At 43.4% G+C, this 22,939-nt stretch overlaps 2 protein-coding genes across 5 annotated transcripts; one reads left to right on the top strand and one right to left on the bottom strand.

Moving 5' to 3' along the window:
• Window positions 1-1,006: 1,006 nt before the first annotated feature.
• LOC115206720 (protein piccolo) lies at window positions 1,007-12,250 on the top strand. Of its 3 annotated transcripts, XM_029773925.1 has the most exons (5): window positions 1,007-1,183; window positions 5,140-6,940; window positions 9,259-9,846; window positions 9,886-11,313; window positions 11,704-12,250. In XM_029773925.1, exons 2-5 carry the CDS (start codon window positions 5,157-5,159, stop codon window positions 11,801-11,803), a joined length of 3,900 nt encoding a protein of 1,299 aa, XP_029629785.1. In that variant the 5' UTR covers window positions 1,007-1,183; window positions 5,140-5,156; the 3' UTR covers window positions 11,804-12,250. The 3 variants fall into 3 exon arrangements, with proteins under 3 accessions (XP_029629785.1, XP_029629783.1, XP_029629784.1); XM_029773923.1 differs by having other exon boundaries at window positions 9,259-11,313; XM_029773924.1 differs by lacking the exon at window positions 1,007-1,183 and adding an exon at window positions 1,757-1,952 and having other exon boundaries at window positions 9,259-11,313.
• On the bottom strand, window positions 11,919-16,843 carry psmd8 (proteasome 26S subunit, non-ATPase 8). Of its 2 annotated transcripts, none has more exons than XM_029773926.1 (7): window positions 16,676-16,838; window positions 16,431-16,503; window positions 14,447-14,549; window positions 14,147-14,312; window positions 13,707-13,807; window positions 13,474-13,585; window positions 11,919-12,810 (listed from the first exon to the last, which is right to left on the bottom strand). In XM_029773926.1, exons 1-7 carry the CDS (start codon window positions 16,784-16,786, stop codon window positions 12,673-12,675), a joined length of 804 nt encoding a protein of 267 aa, XP_029629786.1. In that variant the 5' UTR covers window positions 16,787-16,838; the 3' UTR covers window positions 11,919-12,672. The 2 variants fall into 2 exon arrangements, with proteins under 2 accessions (XP_029629786.1, XP_029629787.1); XM_029773927.1 differs by lacking the exon at window positions 11,919-12,810 and adding an exon at window positions 12,923-13,162 and having other exon boundaries at window positions 16,676-16,843.
• Between the last annotated feature and the right edge of the window lie 6,096 nt (window positions 16,844-22,939).

Below are 22,939 nucleotides of genomic sequence, written 5' to 3'. Positions count from 1 at the left end.
GGCCCATACCATAACCCCACCTCCACCATGGGGCCCATACCATAACCCCACCTCCACCATGGGGCCCATACCATAACCCCACCTCCACCATGGGGCCCATACCATAACCCCACCTCCACCATGGGGCCCATACCATAACCCCACCACCACCATGGGGCACTCTGTTCCCAACGTTGACATCAGCAAACCACTCGCCCACATGACATACACGTGATCTGCGGTTGAGAGGCCGCTGGGACAAATTCTCTACAACGACATTGGAGGCGGCTTATGGTAGAGAAATGAACATTCGATTTTCTGGCAACAGCTCTGGTGGACATCCCTGCAGTCAGCATGTCAATTGCATGCTCCCTCAAAACTTGAGACATCTGTTGCATTGTGTGACAAAACTGCACATTTTAGAGTGGCCTTTTATTGTCCCCAGCACAAGGTGTACCTGTGTAAAAAACGTTTTATCTTTATTTAACTAGGCAAGTCAGTTAAGAACAAATTCTTACTTTCAATGACAGCCTAGGAGGGGGCAGAACGACTGATTTTTACTTTGTCAGCATGGGGATTCGATCTTGCAACCTAGCGGTTACTAGTCCAACACACTAGGCTACCTGCCACCCCAATGATAATGCCGTTTAATCAGCTTCTTGATATGCCACACCTGTCAGGGGGATGAATTATCTTGGAAAAGGAGAAATGCTCACCAACAGAGATGTAAACAAAATTGTGCACAAAATGTGAGAAAAATAATATTTTTTGTGCATATGAAACATGTCTGAGATTGTTTATTTCAGCTCACGAAACCAACATTTTACATGTTGCGTCTATATTTTTGTTCAGTGTAGAACTAGAGCTGTGACTTAACTTATCTATATCTTAAAAAAATATATATATATTTTTTTAAGTTTACATATTGTCAAGTTATTAGGAAATGAATATAGTTTAGCTTTCTGGTATATGAGGTCATTGGAGACCAGGAGTTCCATTTCCTTAGGCAGCTCGCGCTCAAAAAGAATGCCCTCAAACTTCTATTTTCCTTCAAAAAGCTACAGTAGCTAACTAGCTACCTTTATAGCCGCTATTTTCACACACAAATACGCTGGAAAATTGACACACTTCATACCAGTGGTGGGGAATCTGCAACGAGTGATTTATAAAGAGTCGCTATGATATGTCTGAGGTCCATAGCAAGGTATTTTTTAAATAAGGTAGCTAGCTAGTTAGCTAGCTAACGTTAACTTTAGCTAGCATAGGTGTCGTTATAACGGTAACTATAACGGTAACTAGCTAACTGTCAGTAACGGTAATGTTAGCCAAATGTAAATTCGCAGTATTTGTAAACTATTAAATGGTAGATACCTTAAAACTTTCGGATGAACAAGAACTTGGGCAAAATCTAACATTTCTCTCTACTTAAAAAAAAAAAATAAATACGATGAATTCATGTTCAAACAGGTTCACGATATTTACATTTCTTAAAAGTGATACCGTTTCTAACGTTAGGCCGAACCAGAATATGGCTTTAGAGACGTTGAATATGGCGATTATCCTTTAAACCCAGGAAACTGACATTCAATTTGCCATTTACCATTTTTTCAATCTTAATTATGTCAAAATACGTTCGATACTTAGCAAAGAATGGCGTTTCACTGAACATCTATGGTCGTTATTGCCGGTAGGGAACGTCACTTCCATAACATGTCTAAATAAAAAGTTACATCCAAAACTGGCTAATAATGGTGGCTTGAAGGGGGAGAAAATGGGCCTGTGTGGGCGCCTTAATGAGGGATTTTATTGGCGCATGTAGACTTAGTCAAAAACAATACATCGGCTAGATTCTTATTATCAGACAATGCATTTTTTTGGTTGCATGTAACTTTTCATTTAGACCTTTTTTTTGAAGTACATACCGGCTGTAACAGCAGTAATTATGATCGCTGCTCAGCGAAACTCATTCTTTGGTAAGTACCGAATATTATTACGCCTGAAAGCTGGTGAATGGCAGCTTAATGGACTTATAGGAGAATCGTCATATTCAACTTCTCCTGTATACCCAGATTCTGGTTCACATTAGGGCTATGGTTCAACATGAACTGTTGTGAAACACTTCTTTTAGGGCTCAAATTGAAGATTTGACCCAACTCATTTATTTTATTTATTCATTTATACAGATGATCTCAATGAAATTGAAAATCTATTTTACAAGACAGGCCTGTCCAATAACAGACAGACATACAGTTCCTTCAGAAAGTATTCACACCCCTTGAGTTTATCTACATTGTGTTACAGCCTGAATACATTATATTTTTATTTTGTGTCACTGATCTACACACAATACCCCATAATGGCAAAGTGGAATTATGTTTTTACAAATTAATAAAAAGTGAAAATCTGAAATGTCTTGAGTGAATAAGTATTCAACCCCTTTACTATGGCAAGCTTAAATACTTTCAGGAGTAAAAATGTGCTTAACACATCAGATAATAAGTTGCGTGGACTCTGTGTTCAATAATAGTGTTTAACATGATTTTTGAATGACTACCTCATCTCTATACCCCACACCTACAGTTATCTGTAAGGTCCCTCAGTCGGGCAGGGAATTACAAGTACAGATTCAACCACAAAGACCAGGGAGGTTTTCCAATGCCTTTATGGGTAAAAAAAGCAGACGCTGAGTATCCTTCCCTGTGGTAACTGTTGGCCTTCCCTGTGGCTCAGTTGGTAGAGCATGGTGTTTGCAACGCCAGCATGGTGTGTGCAACGCAAGGGTTGTGGGTTCGATTCCCACGGGGGGCCAGTACAAAAAAAAAAAAGTATGCATTATTACTGTAAGTTGCTCTGGATAAGAGCGTCTACAAAAATGTATCCCTTTTATGATGGTGCATCAATACACCCAGTCACTACAAAGATACAGGCGTCCTTCCTAACTCAGTTGACGAAGTGGAAGGAAACCGCATAGGGATTTCACCATGAGGCCAATGGTGATTTTAAACCAGTTACAGAGTTTAATGGCTGTGATAGGAGAACACTGAGGATGGATGAACGACATTGTAGTTACTCCACAATACTAACTTAAATGACAGAGTGAAAAGAACGAAGCCTGTACAGAATAGAAATATTCTGAAAGTTTCATCCTGTTTGCAATTAGGCACTAAAGTAATACTGCAACAAATTTGGCTAAGAAATTAACTTTTTTTCCCAGAATAGAAAGCAGTGGTGTAAAAAGTACCCATCTATCATACTTTTATAGAAAATGACGTGTCACGTGGGAAAATACTACTTGAGTAAAAGTAAAAAAGTATTTGGTTTTAAACATACTTAAGATCAAAAGTAAATGTTATTGCTAAAATATACTTAAGTATCAAAAGTAAAAGTATAAATCATTTAATATTCCTTATATTATGCAAACCAGACAGCACAATTTTCTTGTTTTTTAAAATTACGGATAGCTAGGTGCACACTCCAACACTCAGACATCATTTACAAACGAAGCATTTGTGTTAATAAGTGAGTCTGCCAGATCAGAGGCAGTAGGGATGACCAGGGATGTTCTCTGTTTAGTGAGTCCACCAGATCAGAGGCAGTAGGGATGACCAAGTGTGTGAATTGGACCATTTTCCTGTCCTGCTAAACATTCGAAATGTAACAAGTACTTTTGGGTGTCAGGGAAAATGTATGGAATAAAATGTACATTATTTTATTTAGGAATGTAGTGGAGTAAAAGTAAAAGTGCCACAAGTATAAATAGTAAAGTACAGATACACCGAAAAGTATTTTTACTTAAGTACTTTACACCACTGATACAAAGCATTATGTTTGGGGCAAATACAACACATCACTGAGTACCAGTCTTCATATTTTCAAGCATGGTGGTGGCTGCATCATGTTATGGGTATGCTTGTCATTGGCAAGGACGAGGATAAAAAGAAAATGAATAGTGCTAAGCAAAGGCAAAGTCCTAGAGCAAAACCTGGTTCAGTCTGCTTTCTAACAGACACTGGGAAATTAATTCACCTTTCAGCAGGACAATAACCTAAAACGCAAGGCCAATTACTTGCCAATATGAAATTGAATGTTCATGGCGGGCCTAGTTACAGTTTTGACTTAAATCATCTTGAACATCTATGGCAAGACTTGAAAATTGCTGTCTAGCAATGATCAACAACCAACTTGACAGAGCTTGAAGAATTTAAAAAAGAACAATGGGCAAATATTGTACAATCCAGGTTTGCAAAGCTCTTACAGACGTACTCAGAAAGACAGCTGTAGTGTATTGACTCAAGAGGTTGAATACTTATCTAATTAAAATATATGTTCTTGTTTTATTTTGCATTAATAAAAAAATAAATGTTAAGAGTTTTTCTTCCACTTTGACATTACAGAGTATTTTGTGTAGATTGTTGAAACAAATTACAATAAAATCTATTTTAATCCCACTTTGTAACACAACAAAATGTGGAAAAAGTCAGGGGGTGTGAATACTCTCTGAAGACACTGTAGGCCTATTAGAGAGAGATGATAGGCTGGGTATCTGGCCTATTAGAGGGAGATGATAGGCGGGGTATCTGGCCTATTAGAGAGATGATAGGCAGGGTATCTGGCCTATTTTAGAGACGATAGGCGGGGTATCTGGCCTATTAGAGAGAGACGATAGGCTGGGTATCTGGCCTATTAGAGAGAGATGATAGGCTGGGTATCTGGCCTATTAGAGAGAGATGATAGGCTGGGTATCTGGCCTATTAGAGAGAGATGATAGGCTGGGTATCTGGCCTATTAGAGGGAGATGATAGGCGGGGTATCTGGCCTATTAGAGAGATATGATAGGCGGGGTATCTGGCCTATTAGAGAGATATGATAGGCTGGGTATCTGGCCTATTAGAGAGAGATGATAGGCTGGGTATCTGGCCTATTAGAGAGAGATGATAGGCTGGGTATCTGGCCTATTAGAGAGAGATGATAGGCTGGGTATCTGGCCTATTAGAGAGAGATGATAGGCTGGGTATCTGGCCTATTAGAGAGAGATGATAGGCTGGGTATCTGTAAAGCACTTTGTGACAACTGTTAATGTATTTAGGGCTTTTATCAAATACATTTGATTGATTGGTTAATTATATTAGAGAGACATAATAGTTATTTTCATTTTCACAGGAAGTTAGAGTGAGAGGATGGGCAACAGCCACTCAGAGCAGGAGCAACAACCCGAGAAAAGCCTCGGGAGTGGCGACACTGAGAAGGGAAAACCGAAAGAGGCAGAAAAGACCAACACTAAGGTTTCCACCCCCAAGCTCTTAAGCCCTGTGCCACCCAGTCAGTTCAAGGGCATCCCAGACTTCACTGTAAACATGGGGCAAGCTTCTCTGTGCTCTCTGCAGGCAACCCCATCTCTATCAAGTCTCTCCACAGAGAGCCCAATGAGTGTGCAGGCTGTTCCTACTTCCTCTGCTACCCCTTCCTCTCCTTTCTGGCATACCCCTATAAGCTCCCCTCACCCATCCCAGACAACGTCTTCACCAAAACCTCAGCCACAGGGCCCATCATCGAAGGAGGCAGCCCTGGCCCCCAACCCTCAGCCAACACAGCAGAGCCCAGCACCAGTGGCCCCCAACCCTCAGCCAACACAGCAGAGACCAGCACCAGTGGCTCCCAACCCTCAGCCAACACAGCAGAGACCAGCACCAGTGGCCCCCAACCCTCAGCCAACACAGCAGAGACCAGCACCAGTGGCCCCCAACCCTCAGCCAACACAGCAGAGACCAGCACCAGTGGCCCCCAACCCTCAGCCAACACAGCAGAGACCAGCACCAGTGGCCCCCAACCCTCAGCCAACACAGCAGAGACCAGCACCAGTGGCCCCCAACCCTCAGCCAACACAGCAGAGACCAGCACCAGTGGCCCCCAACCCTCAGCCAACACAGCAGAGACCAGCACCAGTGGCCCCCAACCCTCAGCCAACACAGCAGAGACCAGCAGCAGTGGCTCCCAACCCTCAGCCAACACAGCAGAGACCAGCACCAGTGGCCCCCAACCCTCAGCCAACACAGCAGAGACCAGCACCAGTGGCCCCCAAACCTCAGCCAACACAGCAGAGACCAGCACCAGTGGCCCCCAACCCTCAGCCAACACAGCAGAGACCAGCACCAGTGGCCCCCAACCCTCAGCCAACACAGCAGAGACCAGCACCAGTGGCCCCCAACCCTCAGCCAACACAGCAGAGACCAGCACCAGTGGCCCCCAACCCTCAGCCAACACAGCAGAGACCAGCACCAGTGGCCCCCAACCCTCAGCCAACACAGCAGAGACCAGCACCAGTGGCTCCCAACCCTCAGCCAACACAGCAGAGACTAGCGGCAGTGAAAGCAGTGAGAAAGGCTTCACTTAGGTCTCCTCAGAACCCTGTCACCCCCACTGCCCCAGCCAAGACCCAACAAGATCCTCCTCCTCAAAACATCACTGCCATGTCACCACTGATTCCTGATACTGCACCCAAGTCACCACTGATTAGGGTTAGTCAACCCGATGGAACACGTATTACACTTGATGAACTGAAGTCTAAACTTAGAACCCTTTCTGGTGACACTCGCAGCAGCACGGGCAGAAGGGGCAGCACGGGCACAAGCGGTAGCACGGGCACAAGCGGTAGCACGGGCACAAGCGGTAGCACGGGCACAAGCGGTAGAATTGAGAATAGAAAGTCTGTGCCTATATCACCACCAGTGGTTGTTACTAAACCCCAGAGGAGATCCAGGAGACCTGATGGAACAACTATTACTCTTCATAAAGAGAAGGATGGACTTCCAGAGAACAAGAAAACCAGCACCCCTAGTGGTGACACTGGCAACAACAAGGGCACAATCAGCAGCACTGAGAATAAACACAAAGCCACTGGTTCTCTCAAAGTGCCTCCAAACTTTGTGCTCTCTAAACAGATTCTGAAAAAGATTGAGCATAGGTGAGTCCCTGGTCTGTTTTGTCCCTCTACCTGTCTGTCCTCTGTCTGTATATCTGTGTCTGTCAAATCAATTTTATTTGTCACATACGCCGAATACAGCAGGTGAAATGCTTACTTATTAACCAACAATGCAGTTTTAAGAAAATAGAGTTAAGAAAATGGTTACTAAATAATCTAAAGTTAAAAAAAATGTAAAAGTAACACAAGAAAATATCAATAAGGTGGATATATACAGGGGGTACCGGTACCGAGTCAATGTGCGGGGGTACAGGTTAGTCAAGGTAATTTGTACATGTAGGTGGGAGTAAAGTGACTGCATAGATAATAAACAGTGAGTAGCAGCAGTGTAAAAAACTAATGGAGAGGTGGGGGGGGGGACAATGTAAATAGTCCAGGTGGCCATTTGATTAATTGTTTAGCAGTCTAATGGCTTGGGGGTAGAAGCTGTTAAGGAGCACTTTGTACCTAGACTTGGCGCTCCGGTACCGCTTGCAATGTGGTAGCAGAGAGAACAATCTATGACCTGGGTGGCTGGAGTCTTTGACAATTGTTAGGGCCTTCCTCTGACACCGCCGAGTATGTAGGTCCTGGATGACAGGAAGCTTGGCCCCAGTGATGTATTGGGCCGTTCACACTACACTCTGTAGCACCTTACGGTCGGATGCCGAGCAGTTGTCATACCAGGCGGTGATGTGACCGGTCAGGATGCTTTCGTTGGTGCAGCTGTAGAACTTATTGAGGATCGGGGGATCCATGCCAAATCTTTTCAGTCTCCTGAGGGGGAATAGGCGTTGTCGTGCCCTCTTCACGACTGTCTTGATGTGTTTGGACCATGATAGTTCTTTGGGGGTGTGGATAGCAAGGAACTTGAAGCTCTCAACCTGCTCCACAACAGCCCCGTCGATGAGAATGGGGTCGTGTTCGGTCCTCCTTTTCCTGTGTTTTGTTGATGTTGAGTGAGAGGTTATTTTCCTGACACCACACTCCCAGAGCCCTCACCTCCTCCCTGTAGTCCGTCTCGTTGTTGTTGGTAATCAAGCCTACCACTGTAGTGTCGTCTGCAAACTTTGGTGTTGGAGTCGTGTTTGGCCACGCAGTCGTGGGCCTACAAGGAGCACAGGAGGGGACTGAGCACACACCCCTGAGGCCTCCCTGTTCAGGATCAGCATGGCAGATGTATTGTTACCTACCCTCACCACCTGGGGGCGGCCCGTCAGGAAGTCCAGGATCCAGTTGCAGAGGGAGGTGTTTAGTCCCAGGGTCCGTAGCTTAGTGATGTGCATTGTGGGCACTATGGTGTTGAACGCTGAGCTGTAGTCAATGAATAGTATTCTCACATAGGTGTTACTCTGTCTATCTGTCTGTCCCCCCGTCTGTCTCTCTGAATATCTGTCTGTCCCTCTGTCTTTCTGAATATATGTCTGTCTTTCTGAATATCTGTCCGTCTGTCTTTCTGTCTGACCCTCGTTTGTCTGTCCCTCTGTCTGTTTGTCCCTCCATCTGTCTGACCCTCTGTCTGTCTGTCTGTCCCTCTGTCCCTCATTTGTCTGTCCCTCTGTCTGATCCCTCTGTCTGTCTGTCTGTCTGCCTGCCTGTCTCTCCATCTGTCTGTCTTTTTGGTTGTGTTTTAGATTCTTAGTACATTATGTGATTTGACCACGAGACTGAAGAACCCATCTGTCAAAAGTAAAGATACCTTCATAGACAAGTGAAAGACATCCAGTAAAACACTACTTGAATGAAAGTCTTAAAGTATTTGGTTTTAAATATACTTAAGTATCAAAAGTAAAAGTAGAAATCATTTCAAATTGCTTATATTAAACAAACCACAGCACAATTTTCTTGTTTTTTTACATTTACAGATAGCCAGGGGCACACTCAGACATAATTTACAAATGAAGCATTTGTTTTTAGTCAGTCCTCCAGATCAGAGGCAGTAGGGATGACCAGGGATGTTCTCTTGATAAGTGTGGGAATTTGACGTTTTTCCTGTCCTGCTAAGCATTAAAAATGTAACGAGTACTTTTGAGTGTCAGGGAAAATGTATGGAGTAAAAAGTACATAATTTTCTTTAGGAATGTAGTGAAGTAAAAGTAGTCAAAAAAAATATAAATAGTAAAGTACAGATACCCACAAAAACTACTTAAGTAGTACTTTAAAGTATTTTTACTGAAGTAAAATGTAAAAATGTACTTTAGACCACTGTTAAAAAGTGGTTTAATACATATTTTTTACTACTACAATAAGTACCTTTTTGGTATAGTTTGTTTATAGGCGTCAATCAGGTTGTCATGGTCCCCAATTCTCTCCCTCCTCAGGATGGAGTATGTGAAGAAGCAGGAGAGTCTGCCTCCCTCTCCCAGCCCACTGAGGCAGGCCGCAGTCAGGGCAGCTCTGAACGGAGTCCCCATCATCGAGGCTGTCAAAACTTCCACGCCTAAAGTCAAGCCTGCTCACAGAGAGGCCAAGGCCCAGAAAGCCAAGACCTCCAAATCAGACTATAACTTCAACACTACTGCCCAGACAATACAGCCAGCATGCCAGCCGCAGAACAACCCAGAGCCTGCTAGTAAACCAGATAAACCACCTGGAACTTTAGCAGCATCCGTCCCAAATGCTGCCCTACCTGTCCCAAACAACTTCTCCATTTCTCTTGGGACTACCACACCTTCAGCACAAACCCAGAAAGAGAAAGCGTCTAAAACCCAACCTCAGACTAAAGCAGCCCCTGAGGCTCAGGACGCTGGTAGAACCCCGACCAGTAACACCTCGACCAGTTTCAACACGAGCGTCACCGGTAAACCAGCGGGAACAGGAAGCAGCAGCCGGCTCACCTTCTCTCCCAACTCTGTGAGCGGACGTGCCCAGGCTGCCAGACTGAGGCTGAAGCAGATGAGAGAGGACAGGTCCAGGGCTCAGCCAGCAGAGTGCGGCAGAGAGGACAGGTCCAGGGCTCAGCCAGCAGAGGGAGGCAGAGAGGACAGGTCCAGGGCTCAGCCAGCAGAGGGCAGCAGAGAGGACAGGTCCAGGGCTCAGCCAGCAGAGGGCAGCAGAGAGGACAGGTCCAGGGCTCAGCCAGCAGAGGGCAGCAGAGAGGACAGGTCCAGGGCTCAGCCAGCAGAGGGCAGCAGAGAGGACAGGTCCGGGGCTCAGCCAGCAGAGGGCAGCAGAGAGGACAGGTCCAGGGCTCAGCCAGCAGAGGGCAGCAGAGAGGACAGGTCCAGGGCTCAGCCAGCAGACGGAGGCAGAGAGGGCAGGTCCAGGGCTCAGCCAGCAGAGGGCAGCAGAGAGAACCACCTCTCTACAGAGCCACTCAGAGCTTCACATGGAGTTCCAGTTGAACCCCCAACACGACCAGCTCCATCTTTAACACGACCCCTCACACCAACACCAACCCTAAGCCAATATCGAGGCCCTATCACCACCAAGCAGGGACAGAAGCCCTCAAGAGGACAGCCAGAAGCCAGACCCACTACAGAGATCAAACCCTCTACAGAAGGCAAGAAAAAGCCAGAGCTCAAACCCTCGACAGAAGGCAAGAAACAGCCAGAGGTCAAACCCTCGACAGAAGGCAAGAAACAGCCAGAGGTCAAACCCTCGACAGAAGGCAAGAAACAGCCAGAGGTCAAACCCTCGACAGAAGGCAAGAAACAGCCGGAGGTCAAACCCTCGACAGAAGGCAAGAAACAGCCAGAGGTCAAACCCTCGACAGAAGGCAAGAGTCCACATCAGCAGCAGGAGTGCGTCAGGGAAGCATCAGGATTCACCAGGACACACTACACTAACTGGTACATATCTAATGCCCAGTTGCCCTCCTTTACAGAGCCCATGGTTGCCGAGGCAACACAGCTGATGGACAGGTATCAGAGGTATTCTAATGAGTTCCATTATCCTGATGGCAGAGGTGTGGTAGACTTCTCCAAGTTCAGCATGTCTACATCACTTGGCGATAAGGTGACCGTGAGGGAGGTGGATGACCCTAAAGAGATAGACACAGCCTTTGAGGAGTGGTACAGTGGCATCAACCCTTTCACACCTAAAACTACTACTGCTGACATACCCATTACCCAGCTACCCCAAGCCTCAGACTCCAAACCCACTCCAGACACCCCAGCCAAGGCTCCTCCCGCCCAGTCCAGGAAGAAACAGACACAAGCAGTGGCTCAGTCCAGGAGGGTAGAAAAGGTGAAGACAAAGGACGCTAAGAAAGAGAAAATTGAGGAAATCCCACCGGCCTCTCCTGCGTCTCCCAAGCGCTCTCCCCACCCATCAGGCTGCTGGCACCCGTTCACGGTGGATAAGTCCTGCTCGCGCCAGGCCCGCTGCCAGCACCGAGCCACTAATGCAGCGCTGCCACCCAACGTCACCAAGTGGTGAGTCACACTAACACACTTCAACCTAGCTACCTAGCAAACTACACAGCTTTGGCTCTATCCTTTAATATCTCATTCACCTCGTGAGTGTACTGTGATATAACACTATTGTTATGTGTCAAGCTATGGCACCAAGTCATGGAGGAAAGAAAATAGCATTTTCCATTCCTATACTAGCTCGATCATTTCTAGTCGTCCCCCCACCCCATTGGAGAAAGACAAATGATCAATAGAAATGTCAAACACACAAACTGAGTGTGGGGATGGTGGAAGACCATCACATCAGTTAAAACAAATTCAAATCTAGTTAAAAGGAGAAGTATTGCACTGAGCTAGCTAGCAAAGTTGGCTAAATCCCCAACGCCCCTCCTCATCTCTCTCTCCCATCAGGTTGAACGTGAGCAGGAACTACCTGTGTGAGCCTCCCTGGGTCACCACAGCAACCCTAGCTGCCTCCCTGGCGCTGAGAGAGAGAGGAGAGACTCACTAGTGACAACACACGTTCATTCACAAAATACTGGAGGAAATATTTATACTGATGTAGTGCAGTAGTCATGTTAAGTCACCTATTCAATTACACTGAAAATTATAAAGTAGACCATAAGTCAGGAAAAAAAAGATTTTATTTTTTAAAAATGGCAAAAATTTTGATAATCTTTCAGAAACAAACATTTGTATTTTCCAGATCAATTAGATTACAAACCATTGAGGGAGGAAGTGGAGCAAGACATTAAACAAATTATTTTACAGCAATTCTCTTTGTCAGTTGCCAGGAGACGAGGCCAGGGCATTGAAAACCCTCGTTTTAAAGATGATACCTCAGAGGACAAGGTAACGCAGGACGTCAACCATTTAGAGACATATGGAAGACCACCACTATATTGGCCACTGTGCTACAGCACGCTTACGAATTAGTAAATGGACTGAAAAGAAAAAATGCCAAATTACACCCTATTCCCTAGACATAAACCCTCCAAAACTTTCCTCAAAGTAGTCAGGGTAAATGGAAACTTGGGGACGTTAGAATGTGCCAACACCAATCTTTTAAACTCGGGGTAATTCCTAAAAGTGGACAAAGGTCAGGAGCCACTGAACAGACTGGCCTTAGTTGTGAAGTGATGACTTTATTTCAGTACATTACTGCGATGTGTACGTGTAAACACACGGTCAGACTAGGATGTAAAAAAAAATGTTTTTAAAAAGAAAACACTTGCCTCGTCTCTTATCGGAGCCGTGAGAAGCAGGTTGAGTGGTACAGAATGACAAAGTGTTGGAAAATCTACCAGTCTGACAATCTGTCAACATTTGTGGACTGTATGTGTGTCATGAATATAGCTAGCTTCTGTAGTACGGCGCTCTCTACACAATCATCTCCAGCTGACGTGCATATTCGATGACCTGCGTAGCCAGCTCGGTGGAGGGGATGTTGACTTCCTCTGTCCTCTGCTGTTGGCTGCTGAACGAGTAGTAGTCATCTGGACTCTGGGTCCAGCCCCGCTGCAACACAGACAACTTTAATATGACGAGCGGCTCTGGGTCCAGCCCCGCTGCAACACAGACAACTTTAATATGACGAGAGGCTCTGGATCCAGCCCCGCTGCAACACAGACAACTTTAATATGACGAGAGGCTCTGGGTCCAGCCCCCGCTGCAACACAGACAACTTTAATATGATGAGAGGCTCTGGGTCCAGCCCCCGCTGCAACACAGACAACTTTAATATGACGAGAGGCTCTGGGTCCAGCCCCGCTGCAACACAGACAACTTTAATATGACGAGAGGCTCTGGGTCCAGCCCCGCTGCAACACAGACAACTTTAATATGACGAGAGGCTCTGGGTCCAGCCCCGCTGCAACACAGACAACTTTAATATGACGAGAGGCTCTGGGTCCAGCCCCCGCTGCAACACAGACAACTTTAATATGATGAGAGGCTCTGGGTCCAGCCCCCGCTGCAACACAGACAACTTTAATATGATGAGATGGGACTAAACTCAAGTTTTAAGGATCACCCATTCTCTCAAGTCCAGGGGCATGTTCAGTTAGCCTGGTCCCAGATCTGTTTGTGCTGTAAAGCTAACTCCTATGGTCCTTTGTCAAGCACAAGCAGATCTTGGACCAGGTTAGTGTTCAGTAGTGTACAGAACAGACATGAACTAACCTTGTTGGCATACTCTGTCATGTTGTTTGGTGAGGAGAAGAAAAGCACTCTGGTAGCTTCGTTGAACTGAATCTGTTTATAAGCCTTCTCTATGCACCCAGCAATCTCATCACTGAAACAGAGAAGGAACACACAGTGTCGTTACCGGACCACAAGGATGACTCCTCACTCAATCCATGCATCCTGCCGTTTCCGGGCAATATTCATTCATCCAATGTCATGATGTCTCTTACCGGATGGTGTCTAGCAGAATGTCTATGAAGAAGGTGTAGCTTTCAGCAGGGATGTTTCCTTTGGCCAGAAACACCTTGTTATAACTTCCCTCCATCAGGTACTGACAGGAAGTTAACAAACAGTTGAAAACAGAACATTCTACAAGTCAGTTCTACACATGGAAGTTACATGGCTCCACAAAGATAAACAAAGAACAAATGAGAAAATAACAAATGAAGAAGCCATCGGCAAGGTCAAAGTTAAATATCTTCAGTAGGCATTCAAATTAAGTCAATGAAGGCCAGAATATTACATTTTTACATTTTAGTCATTTAGCAGACGCTCTTATCCAGAGCGACTTACAGTAGTGAATGCATACATTTCATGCATTTTTGTATTAATTATTTATATGACTCTTCTTGGGGAGATAATGAGGGCCTGAAGCAGCAGCAGCAGTTACCTGCTCTAAGGAGACAGGGTGGCGGATGTAGACATTGGTCTGGATGTCTTTAGCAGTCAGCCTCTCCAGCTCTGTGTGGAACTCTGACACACGGTTCTGGGACAGCAGAAAGAGGAGGTTCAGACCCAGCAGCTGGTGCATGTAGGCCGACTCTGGCAACTCATTCCTGAATGGAGGGAGAAAGTGAGAGACACTGATCTAGTTGATTGAACAAGCATAGGTTGAGATGCTCTGGGAATATATTGAGAAAGATTAAAGGTATTATTTTGAACATGAAACAAAACAAATAAGTGACATTACTTGTAATCAAAGTAGTAACATTTGAGCTGGGCCATGTATCTCTCAAAGGAAGGGATGTCCTTCTTCAGGATAGCCCACAGAGCCCCGATCTCCAGAACATCACCTGAGAAACAACGTAGACAAATCTGTTAGCCACTTGTTGTCATCCAGTTGATATATGATCAAACCCTGATATCTTAGTTATCACACACTGAAATTATTCTGATGATTCTGAGCAATGACTCCGGAAAGTCCTTTCTACTGTCAAGCATGTAGGAAGACATGTCAACAACAAACAAACAAAAAATATGAGGCAGCTAGCCTCTTCGCTCCTGGGAGACCTGTACAGTTCCCGTCGCTGAAGACCACATCCCGTACCCAGAAAACATATTTACCAGCTCGCTGGTTGACCCGTTTCAGACTATAGAATGTGTGAACTATGGTCAAAATAAAATGATGCTCACTCCCTAGTCCCTATACTCTGTAGTGGTTGCCATGAGACATTAGTTAGTGCCTGATCCAAGATGGCAGTGCACCTTTAGGGAAATATGATGTGAATTCAGTCAACTCTGGGAAAACTTGGATATAAAAACATTTTCACACATTGTGTAGCCTGAAACGACTGGTAAGGCATTTCAGATTATAGATTTGCCTTTGTGATGAGAAAAGTTTCTGGGGAAATAGATCAACCATAGGGCTGGTAAATATGTTTTCGGGGTACGGAATGTCACCTTCGGCGACGAGAGATCAATATGTAACTTTAGTGCATTTCCAAGTAACATGATTATTCAGATGGCCACTCCAACTTCACTTTCATGTGGGTGCTAGCAAGCAGACTAGGTAGTGCTAGGTATAAACAGCCAATCCAGTAGGGTCTGGAAGCTCTACTGAGCTTCGATTGGTCAATAACGTTGTGATAGAGTATTTGCATAAATTTAATCTTTCCCAGAGAAGAAGAGAGGCGCCCAACTCAGCAGAACAACTGTCTCCTTCCAGCAGGTGGTGTATTTTCATTGTTTCGCATTTTTGTAAAAGGTCAATGTGTCAAATTTGGTCAAAAAAAAAAAATTGGCTTACTTGCGGCGTGAGGTTTATTTGATCTAATAGATGTTTCATAATATTTAAGTTGTTATGAGTGTTCTGATATAAGTAGGACACTTGACGTCCCAGCCACTTGGAAAAAGAAAACACTTTATATCAGAGTTTTCTCCAGATAGCTATGCATATTCAGAGCATGAGGTTAGATGCTCTCTTCTTTCAATACAGGCGCTTGACTTCAACAACTCACATCGAAGGATTTACAATAATAAGATGTATCCACCAATCCAAAGAATGGGATGGGGGGGGGAGCTAGACAGCCCAACTGTGCCGCTTTGTGGACAACGACTCCCACTCTAAGGGCCGAGAGACATGCATCTTGTTAGTGTATCCACAATCTCCTGCTTTTCCCCTCCCTCACATTGCCCAAAGGTCCCTCCAACGGGGCCCCCGTTGTTTCATTCCATCGTGTTGTGTGTAAATGCACTGTTACAGGTCTCACTGAGAGAAGAAGCTATGAGTTAGCTGGGTCATTCCAACCTCAACTTTTCAATGAATATATATCAGAAAAAGGACATGTTTGACTTCCACATCAGCATATTGGTCAAGCTCAGGCACTTACAACATTGTTTGGGGTGTATTTTCCAGTTTGTTACATGCATAATCTTAACAGGGAGGAACAATACAGGGTGGTATAAATGTTGAGCCTTAAATTGGCCATAGCTCTGAGTGAACATGACAGAGCAGGCATATTGAACACTTGAACACGATTTTAGCTTCTATCAAATATATTTTAACATTTACAGACTAACAACACGCAGGTTTAAGGTCCTGACCTTATATTTAAAAGCAGTTAAAATCCACATTCGACACTAAATAAAAAGTTATATTTCCTGGGGCCAGAAAAGGCACCGCAATGTAACTACGTTGGCCAGTTAGCATTTTGTTGTGATGACTAGTAACTTACGAGCTAAAATAAGCTGTTGTTTGGTGAGCTTAGTTCCAGTCGTTGGTAAGAAGTTTAACTCCAATAACGAGATCTGTAGAAAGAAATGGCAACGGACGGTTGATATCTTTGTAAAACAGTTGGTTACGTTAGCTTAGCTAACGTTAGTTAGCAATACTAGCTAATTGACAAAACATACCATATAATTTAGGTTCGAGGGTGAGGAGAAAAAAAAAAATATATATATATATTGTAATAGCCTTTACCTTGAGCTTGCTCAAAATTTCTCCACATTTGTTCAGATTTGGATTTTTCTTGTTCCATTCCGTTTTCAATGTTTCATATAGCCCCGCGGTCTCTTTCAATACAGACGCCATGGTGATTCTGCAAAATGTACGACACCGGACGCTCGGAATACAGTACGCAACTGTCGTAAAACAGCTCTGTCGCTGTTGCCAGGAAGTATCTATTATATTGACAAGATAGTCAACTGACGTAAAACAGCTCAGACGATCTATTATATTGACAAGATCATCAACTGTCGTAAAACAGCTCTGTTGCGGTTGCCAAGGAGTATCTATTATATTGACAAGATAGTCAACTGTCGTAAAACAGCTCTGTTGCTGTTGCCAAGGAGTATCTATTATATTGACAAGATAGTCAACTGTCGTAAAACAGCTCTGTTGCTGTTGCCAAAGACTATCTAGTATATTGACAAGATAGTCAAGGAACCACTGTAACAATGGAAATACATGTCCGAACATGTTTATTTTCTTGTCTAAATATTCCCGAGATCACCACATTCTCACATAGCCGTTGCGAAGTCATAATTTACACTTCAGTGTTGTGCTGTTTATTTCTGATTGTTTTCAAAACCTTATGAAGATGTCCAGATGAAAGCATAAATGCAATTTCTTGACACCGCAACACCTTAGACTTGGATACACATTATCCCGAATAAAAACGTCTGTTAAATTCGCTGCTCTGTTTTGCTAGTTTTTAGTCTTAATTTCATAGGGAATTATCGGATATACATCACCAAAATGACATGGCCAAACCAGATATTGCTCTGGGTGGGACCATTTAAGCTAATGAAAGAGCAGATATTGTATGTGTGTTAACGTTATTTAGCTAGGCAAGTCAGTTAATGACAAATTCTAATTTGCAATGACGGCCTACCCCGGCCAAACCCAGACGACACTGGGCCAATTATGCACCGCCCTATAGGACTCCCGATCATGGCCGGATGTGATGCAGCCTGGGTTCGAACCAAGGACTGTAGTGACACCTCTTGCACTGAGATGCAGTGCCTCGGGAGCCCTAAATAGTCTATCTACTATTTAATCGACAGATTTACATTTACATCATTTAGCAGGCGCTCTTATCCAGAGCAGATTGACTTGGATCTCTTTCCTTTCTCTAAACACCGATGAATTCAACTTCGTCTCCTCTTCATTCTGAACAAGAGGTCATCGGAGGTCATCGGAACACAGTTCATACCGTTTATTAGGTCATGATAATGATACAACATGTAGCAGTTGGTGAAGCTAGCTGTGTACAGTAGTCAGTAAAAATAGATAAACAAACCAGACTGTTTCAGGGAACAACACTGTTCTCATAGCATGTGACATTCATTTCAAACAAAGGCAGTTCTTTGTCTAGTACATACAAAAATCAACAGCAATAGTAAAAACAAAAGGTGAATCAACAAATAAATGTATTCTTGTGTGTCAACAACAGGTACAACTCCGATATAGTCTTTTTTTTCATAGTTGCGAAATGTTACGTGCGTCCACTTAAATCAGTGCATTTGTAACAACCTAACAATTACGAAATGTATATTCGATTAAATAAGCCTCACGTAGCAAATTAGCAATTACAATTGTTGAACAAATTCGACACTCGTTGACCTCTATATAAACATTCCTCACTTCGTGATCTTATTTTCCTGGAGAGATTTTGGGCCGAGTAAACCCTCTTGCTTCGCCTTTTCCTCTCTGCTATTGCAAAAAATAACTTCTTCTTCTTCTACGTTGTAATTCTAGTGCAAAATGGTGCGTTCATACCTCCTACAGGCCGACATTATATCGTCGTGTTTCTGAAAAAAAATGAAAACATCTTTATGTCCATTAGATGGCGCTCATTCAAAGTTAAATATATCCAAAGTCCTTCACGGGGCGTCTTGGTGAGGAATTCCCCATGTATCCGCCCAGTGACGTAGTTGGAGACCCCTGTTTAGTGGGCTGTTCTTTGGTAGTGTTCCACGCTCTGTATGGTCCTCATATGCCGTAGTCTTGACGCCATGTGAATGCCACGTAGAATGGTTTTTGTGTGTGTGTGTGTGTGTGTGTGTGTGTGTGTGTGAAGAAAAAAAAACATTTTCCACCATAGTAACTGCAACTGTTTTTGAGCAACTAAATCGTTTTGAAACAGCTCATGAGGAAATGTCAAGACATTTGCACCACATTATTGTTGTGTTGGAAAGGCAACACTGTTCTGTCAGCAGAATTGGCCATTAATCTGATTAGGAAATCTGGGAAAAGTTTAGTGTGTTATCTAAAAGAAGAGATTTCATGCAGGGTTTGGACATATCTTGTCTATTTGAAACTGTCTGGTGGAAATTAGCAGCAGCAGCAGACCAGACCCCATCCAAGACACGCACGCACGCACACACACACACACACACACACACACACACACACACACACACACACACACACACACACACACACACACACACAGCAAGTTATGGGCACGGCCTAAACATCTTGTTCCTAGGGAAAAGTCCAAATAGGGGGATGTTGTTAATGCCTATAATAAAGGTAGTGTCTCGAGGCTGAGTCTGAGCCCAAGGAAACTTAGCGGACCCCAGGAAAGCTGATATTAATAGTTCTCGGGCCAGCCCACCACATTCCTGGCATGTGAGTCACACTGTACACAAGGAGAGAGAGGGGGGGGGGGGAGAGAGGGGGGGAGAGAGAGGGGGAGAGAGAATGAGAGAGAGAGAGAGAGAGAGGGGGGGGAGAGAGAGAAAGAGGGGGGGGGAGAGAGAAAGAGAGAGACGGGGGAGAGAGAGAGAGGGAGAGAGAGAGAGAAAGAGAGAGAGGGGGGGGAGAGAGAGAAAGAGGGAGAGAGAGAGGGAAGAGAGAGAGAAAGAGAGGGGGAGAGAACGAGAAAGAGAGAGAAGGGGGAGAGAGAGAGCGAGAGGGGGAGAGAGAAAGAGATCAAGCGAGAGGGGGGAGAGAGAGAGCGAGAGGGGGGAGAGAGAGAAAGAGGGAGCGAGATGGGGGAGAGAGAGGGGTAGTAGAGAGAGAGAGGGAAAGAGAACGGGGGAGACAGGGAAAGAGAGCGGGGGAGACAGTGAAAGAGAGCGGGGGAAGGAATGACTGTTTCTCATTTGTATTTCTTTCCATGGAGGAGTGAAAGAGGCAGGGAGGGAGACCAGACCACCCCTCCCTCCCTCCGCAAACCTTAAAAGCCTACACACACACACACACACACATTTTAGAGGCACTTACACCAGAAAGAATTCAACAGAGTATAAACAGAGAGGATGATACCTCATGATCTACTGTGCTGTATGTCAGTTAGTTAAACCTGGGACTGCTTGAACTGGAAGGCTGGAGAGAGATTTGGATACGTTTTTTGGCGTGTTTGTGTTTTAAGGGAGAACGGGAGAGAGAGAGAGAGTGAGTGAGTGAGTGAGTGAGTGAGTGAGTGAGTGAGTGAGTGAGTGTACCACTGGAAAATGGTGGTATGGGGTTTTGGCCTGAAGCACTGTGACTCACTGTTTATCTGACTGTCATTGAGAAACCAAGTGAACATTATATTGTTGCTATAAAAGAGAATCAGCCTGCATCCACTGCTATGCCTTGTTTGAAATATAAAATATTGTTTTTACTGTGTTGCCTAAATATAGTATGTTCTGTATGTGGATAGATACATATTCTGTTTTGTGTCCAGATGGGATATTTAAGGAACACTTAACATTCTACTGTTCCACTCATGCACATATTGAACAATTATTTTCCTCGTACTACACACTTAGTCAAAAGTGTGTCTATCTACTATTTAATCCACACATTGACTTGGATCTCTTTCCTTTCTCTAAACACCGACGAATTCAACTTCGTCTCCTCTTCATTCTGAACAAGAGGTCATCGGAGGTCATCGGAACACAGTTCATACCGTTTATTAGGTCATGATAATGATACAACATGTAGCAGATGGTGAAGCTAGCTGTGTACAGTAGTCAGTAAAAATAGATAAACAAACCAGACTGTTTCAGGGAACAACACTGTTCTCATAGCATGTGACATTCATTTCAAACAAAGGCAGTTCTTTGTCTAGTACATACAAAAATCAACAGCAATAGTAAAAACAAAAGGTGAATCAACAGCAAAAAATATATATATAATGAATCAAAAAATACATGTATTCTTTTTGCCATGAGAGAAAGAAAAAAGTATGCGAGGAAAAATGGCAAGTTACTGTAAAACTAAGGCACGTTACTGTAAAACTAAGGCACGTTACTGTAAAACGATGGCACGTTACTGTAAAACTATGGCACGTTACTGTAAAACTATGGCACGTTACTGTAAAACTATGGCACGTTACTGTAAAACGATGGCACGTTACTGTAAAACGATGGCACGTTACTGTAAAACGATGGTACGTTACTGTAAAACTATGACACGTTACTGTAAAACGATGGCACGTTACTGTAAAACTATGGCACGTTACTGTAAAACGATGGCACGTTACTGTAAAACGATGGCACGTTACTGTAAAACTATGGCACGTTACTGTAAAACTATGGCACGTTACTGTAAAACGATGGCACATTACTGTAAAACGATGGCACGTTACTGTAAAACGATGGCACGTTACTGTAAAACTATGACACGTTACTGTAAAACTATGACACGTTACTGTAAAACTATACTATAGAAATGCTGTAATGTCACTGGTTAGACCAGTCCCCTACAGACAGACAGAGAGATGACTAAACAAGTTTCATACTGTTGCTAATAGCAACAGCTGTCTATCAAATACATGTGTATATTAGTGTACTCATATTAGTGTGCATTTCTCTCTCTTGTTTCGATTTGTTTAAACACTCCCTGCTAAATAGCTCCATGTAAAAGTCAAATATAGTATGGAGTAAGTCAGATACATGTATACCAGAAATCATATCAGTGTGTAATTAACAGTAGACTTGTCAGTCAGTGATGCCACTGTGGACCCAGTCATTCAAGGAATGTTGAGTTAAACAGTAGATGTGAGATAGTGAGGATTTATAATAATGTAATGTCGTTTCTGACATAACATCTGTGTGAGAATATATAACATATACAAATACAAGACTTCTAGAAAGAGAATGTGTGGTTAAGGAGTTCTGCTATTTTGGAGAAACTAGTGTTCAGAGTAGAGTAGAGTAGAGTAGAGTAGAGTGTAGTAGAGTAGAGTAGAGTAGAGTAGAGTAGAGCTGAGTAGAGGAGAGTAGAGTAGAGTAGAGCAGAGCAGAGCAGAGCAGAGCAGAGCAGAGTAGAGTAGAGTAGAGTAGAGTGTAGAATGTAGTAGAGTAGAGTAGAGTAGAGTAGAATAGAGTAGAGTAGAGTAGAGTAGAGCAGAGTAGAGTAGAGTGTAGAGTAGAGTAGAGTAGAGCAGTAGAGTATAATATAGTATAATAGAGTAGAGAAGTAGAGTATAATATAGTATAATAGAGTAGAGCAGTAGAGTATAATATAGTATAATAGAGTAGAGCAGTAGAGTATAATATAGTATAATAGAGTAGAGCAGTAGAGCAGAGTAGAGTAGAGTAGAGTGTAGAGTAGAGTAGAGTAGAGTAGAGTGTAGAATGTAGTAGAGTAGAGTGTAGTAGAGTGTAGTAGAGTGTAGTAGAGTAGAATATAGTAGATTAGAGTGGAGCAGAGCAGTAGAGTAGAGTAGAGTAGAGTTCAGTAGCATATAATAGAGTAGAGTACAGTAGAGTAGAGCAGTAGAGTATAATATAGTATAATAGAGTAGAGAAGTAGAGTATAATATAGTATAATAGAGTAGAGCAGTAGAGTATAATATAGTATAATAGAGTAGAGCAGTAGAGTATAATATAGTATAATAGAGTAGAGAAGTAGAGTATAATATAGTATAATAGAGTAGAGCAGTAGAGTATAATATAGTATAATAGAGTAGAGAAGTAGAGTATAATAGAGTAGAGCAGTAGAGTATAATATAGTATAATAGAGTAGAGCAGTAGAGTATAATATAGTATAATAGAGTAGAGCAGTAGAGTATAATATAGTATAATAGAGTAGAGCAGTAGAGTATAATATAGTATAATAGAGTAGAGCAGTAGAGTATAATATAGTATAATAGAGTAGAGCAGTAGAGTATAATATAGTATAATAGAGTAGAGCAGTAGAGTATAATATAGTATAATAGAGTAGAGCAGTAGAGTATAATATAGTATAATAGAGTAGAGCAGTAGAGTATAATATAGTATAATAGAGTAGAGCAGTAGAGTATAA

This window comes from Salmo trutta, chromosome 13, assembly GCF_901001165.1.
Source record: "Salmo trutta chromosome 13, fSalTru1.1, whole genome shotgun sequence".
Classification (NCBI taxonomy): Eukaryota; Metazoa; Chordata; class Actinopteri; order Salmoniformes; family Salmonidae; genus Salmo; species Salmo trutta.
Note: the sequence above shows the minus strand (reverse complement) of the source record. Positions and strands in the feature narration are given on the sequence as shown.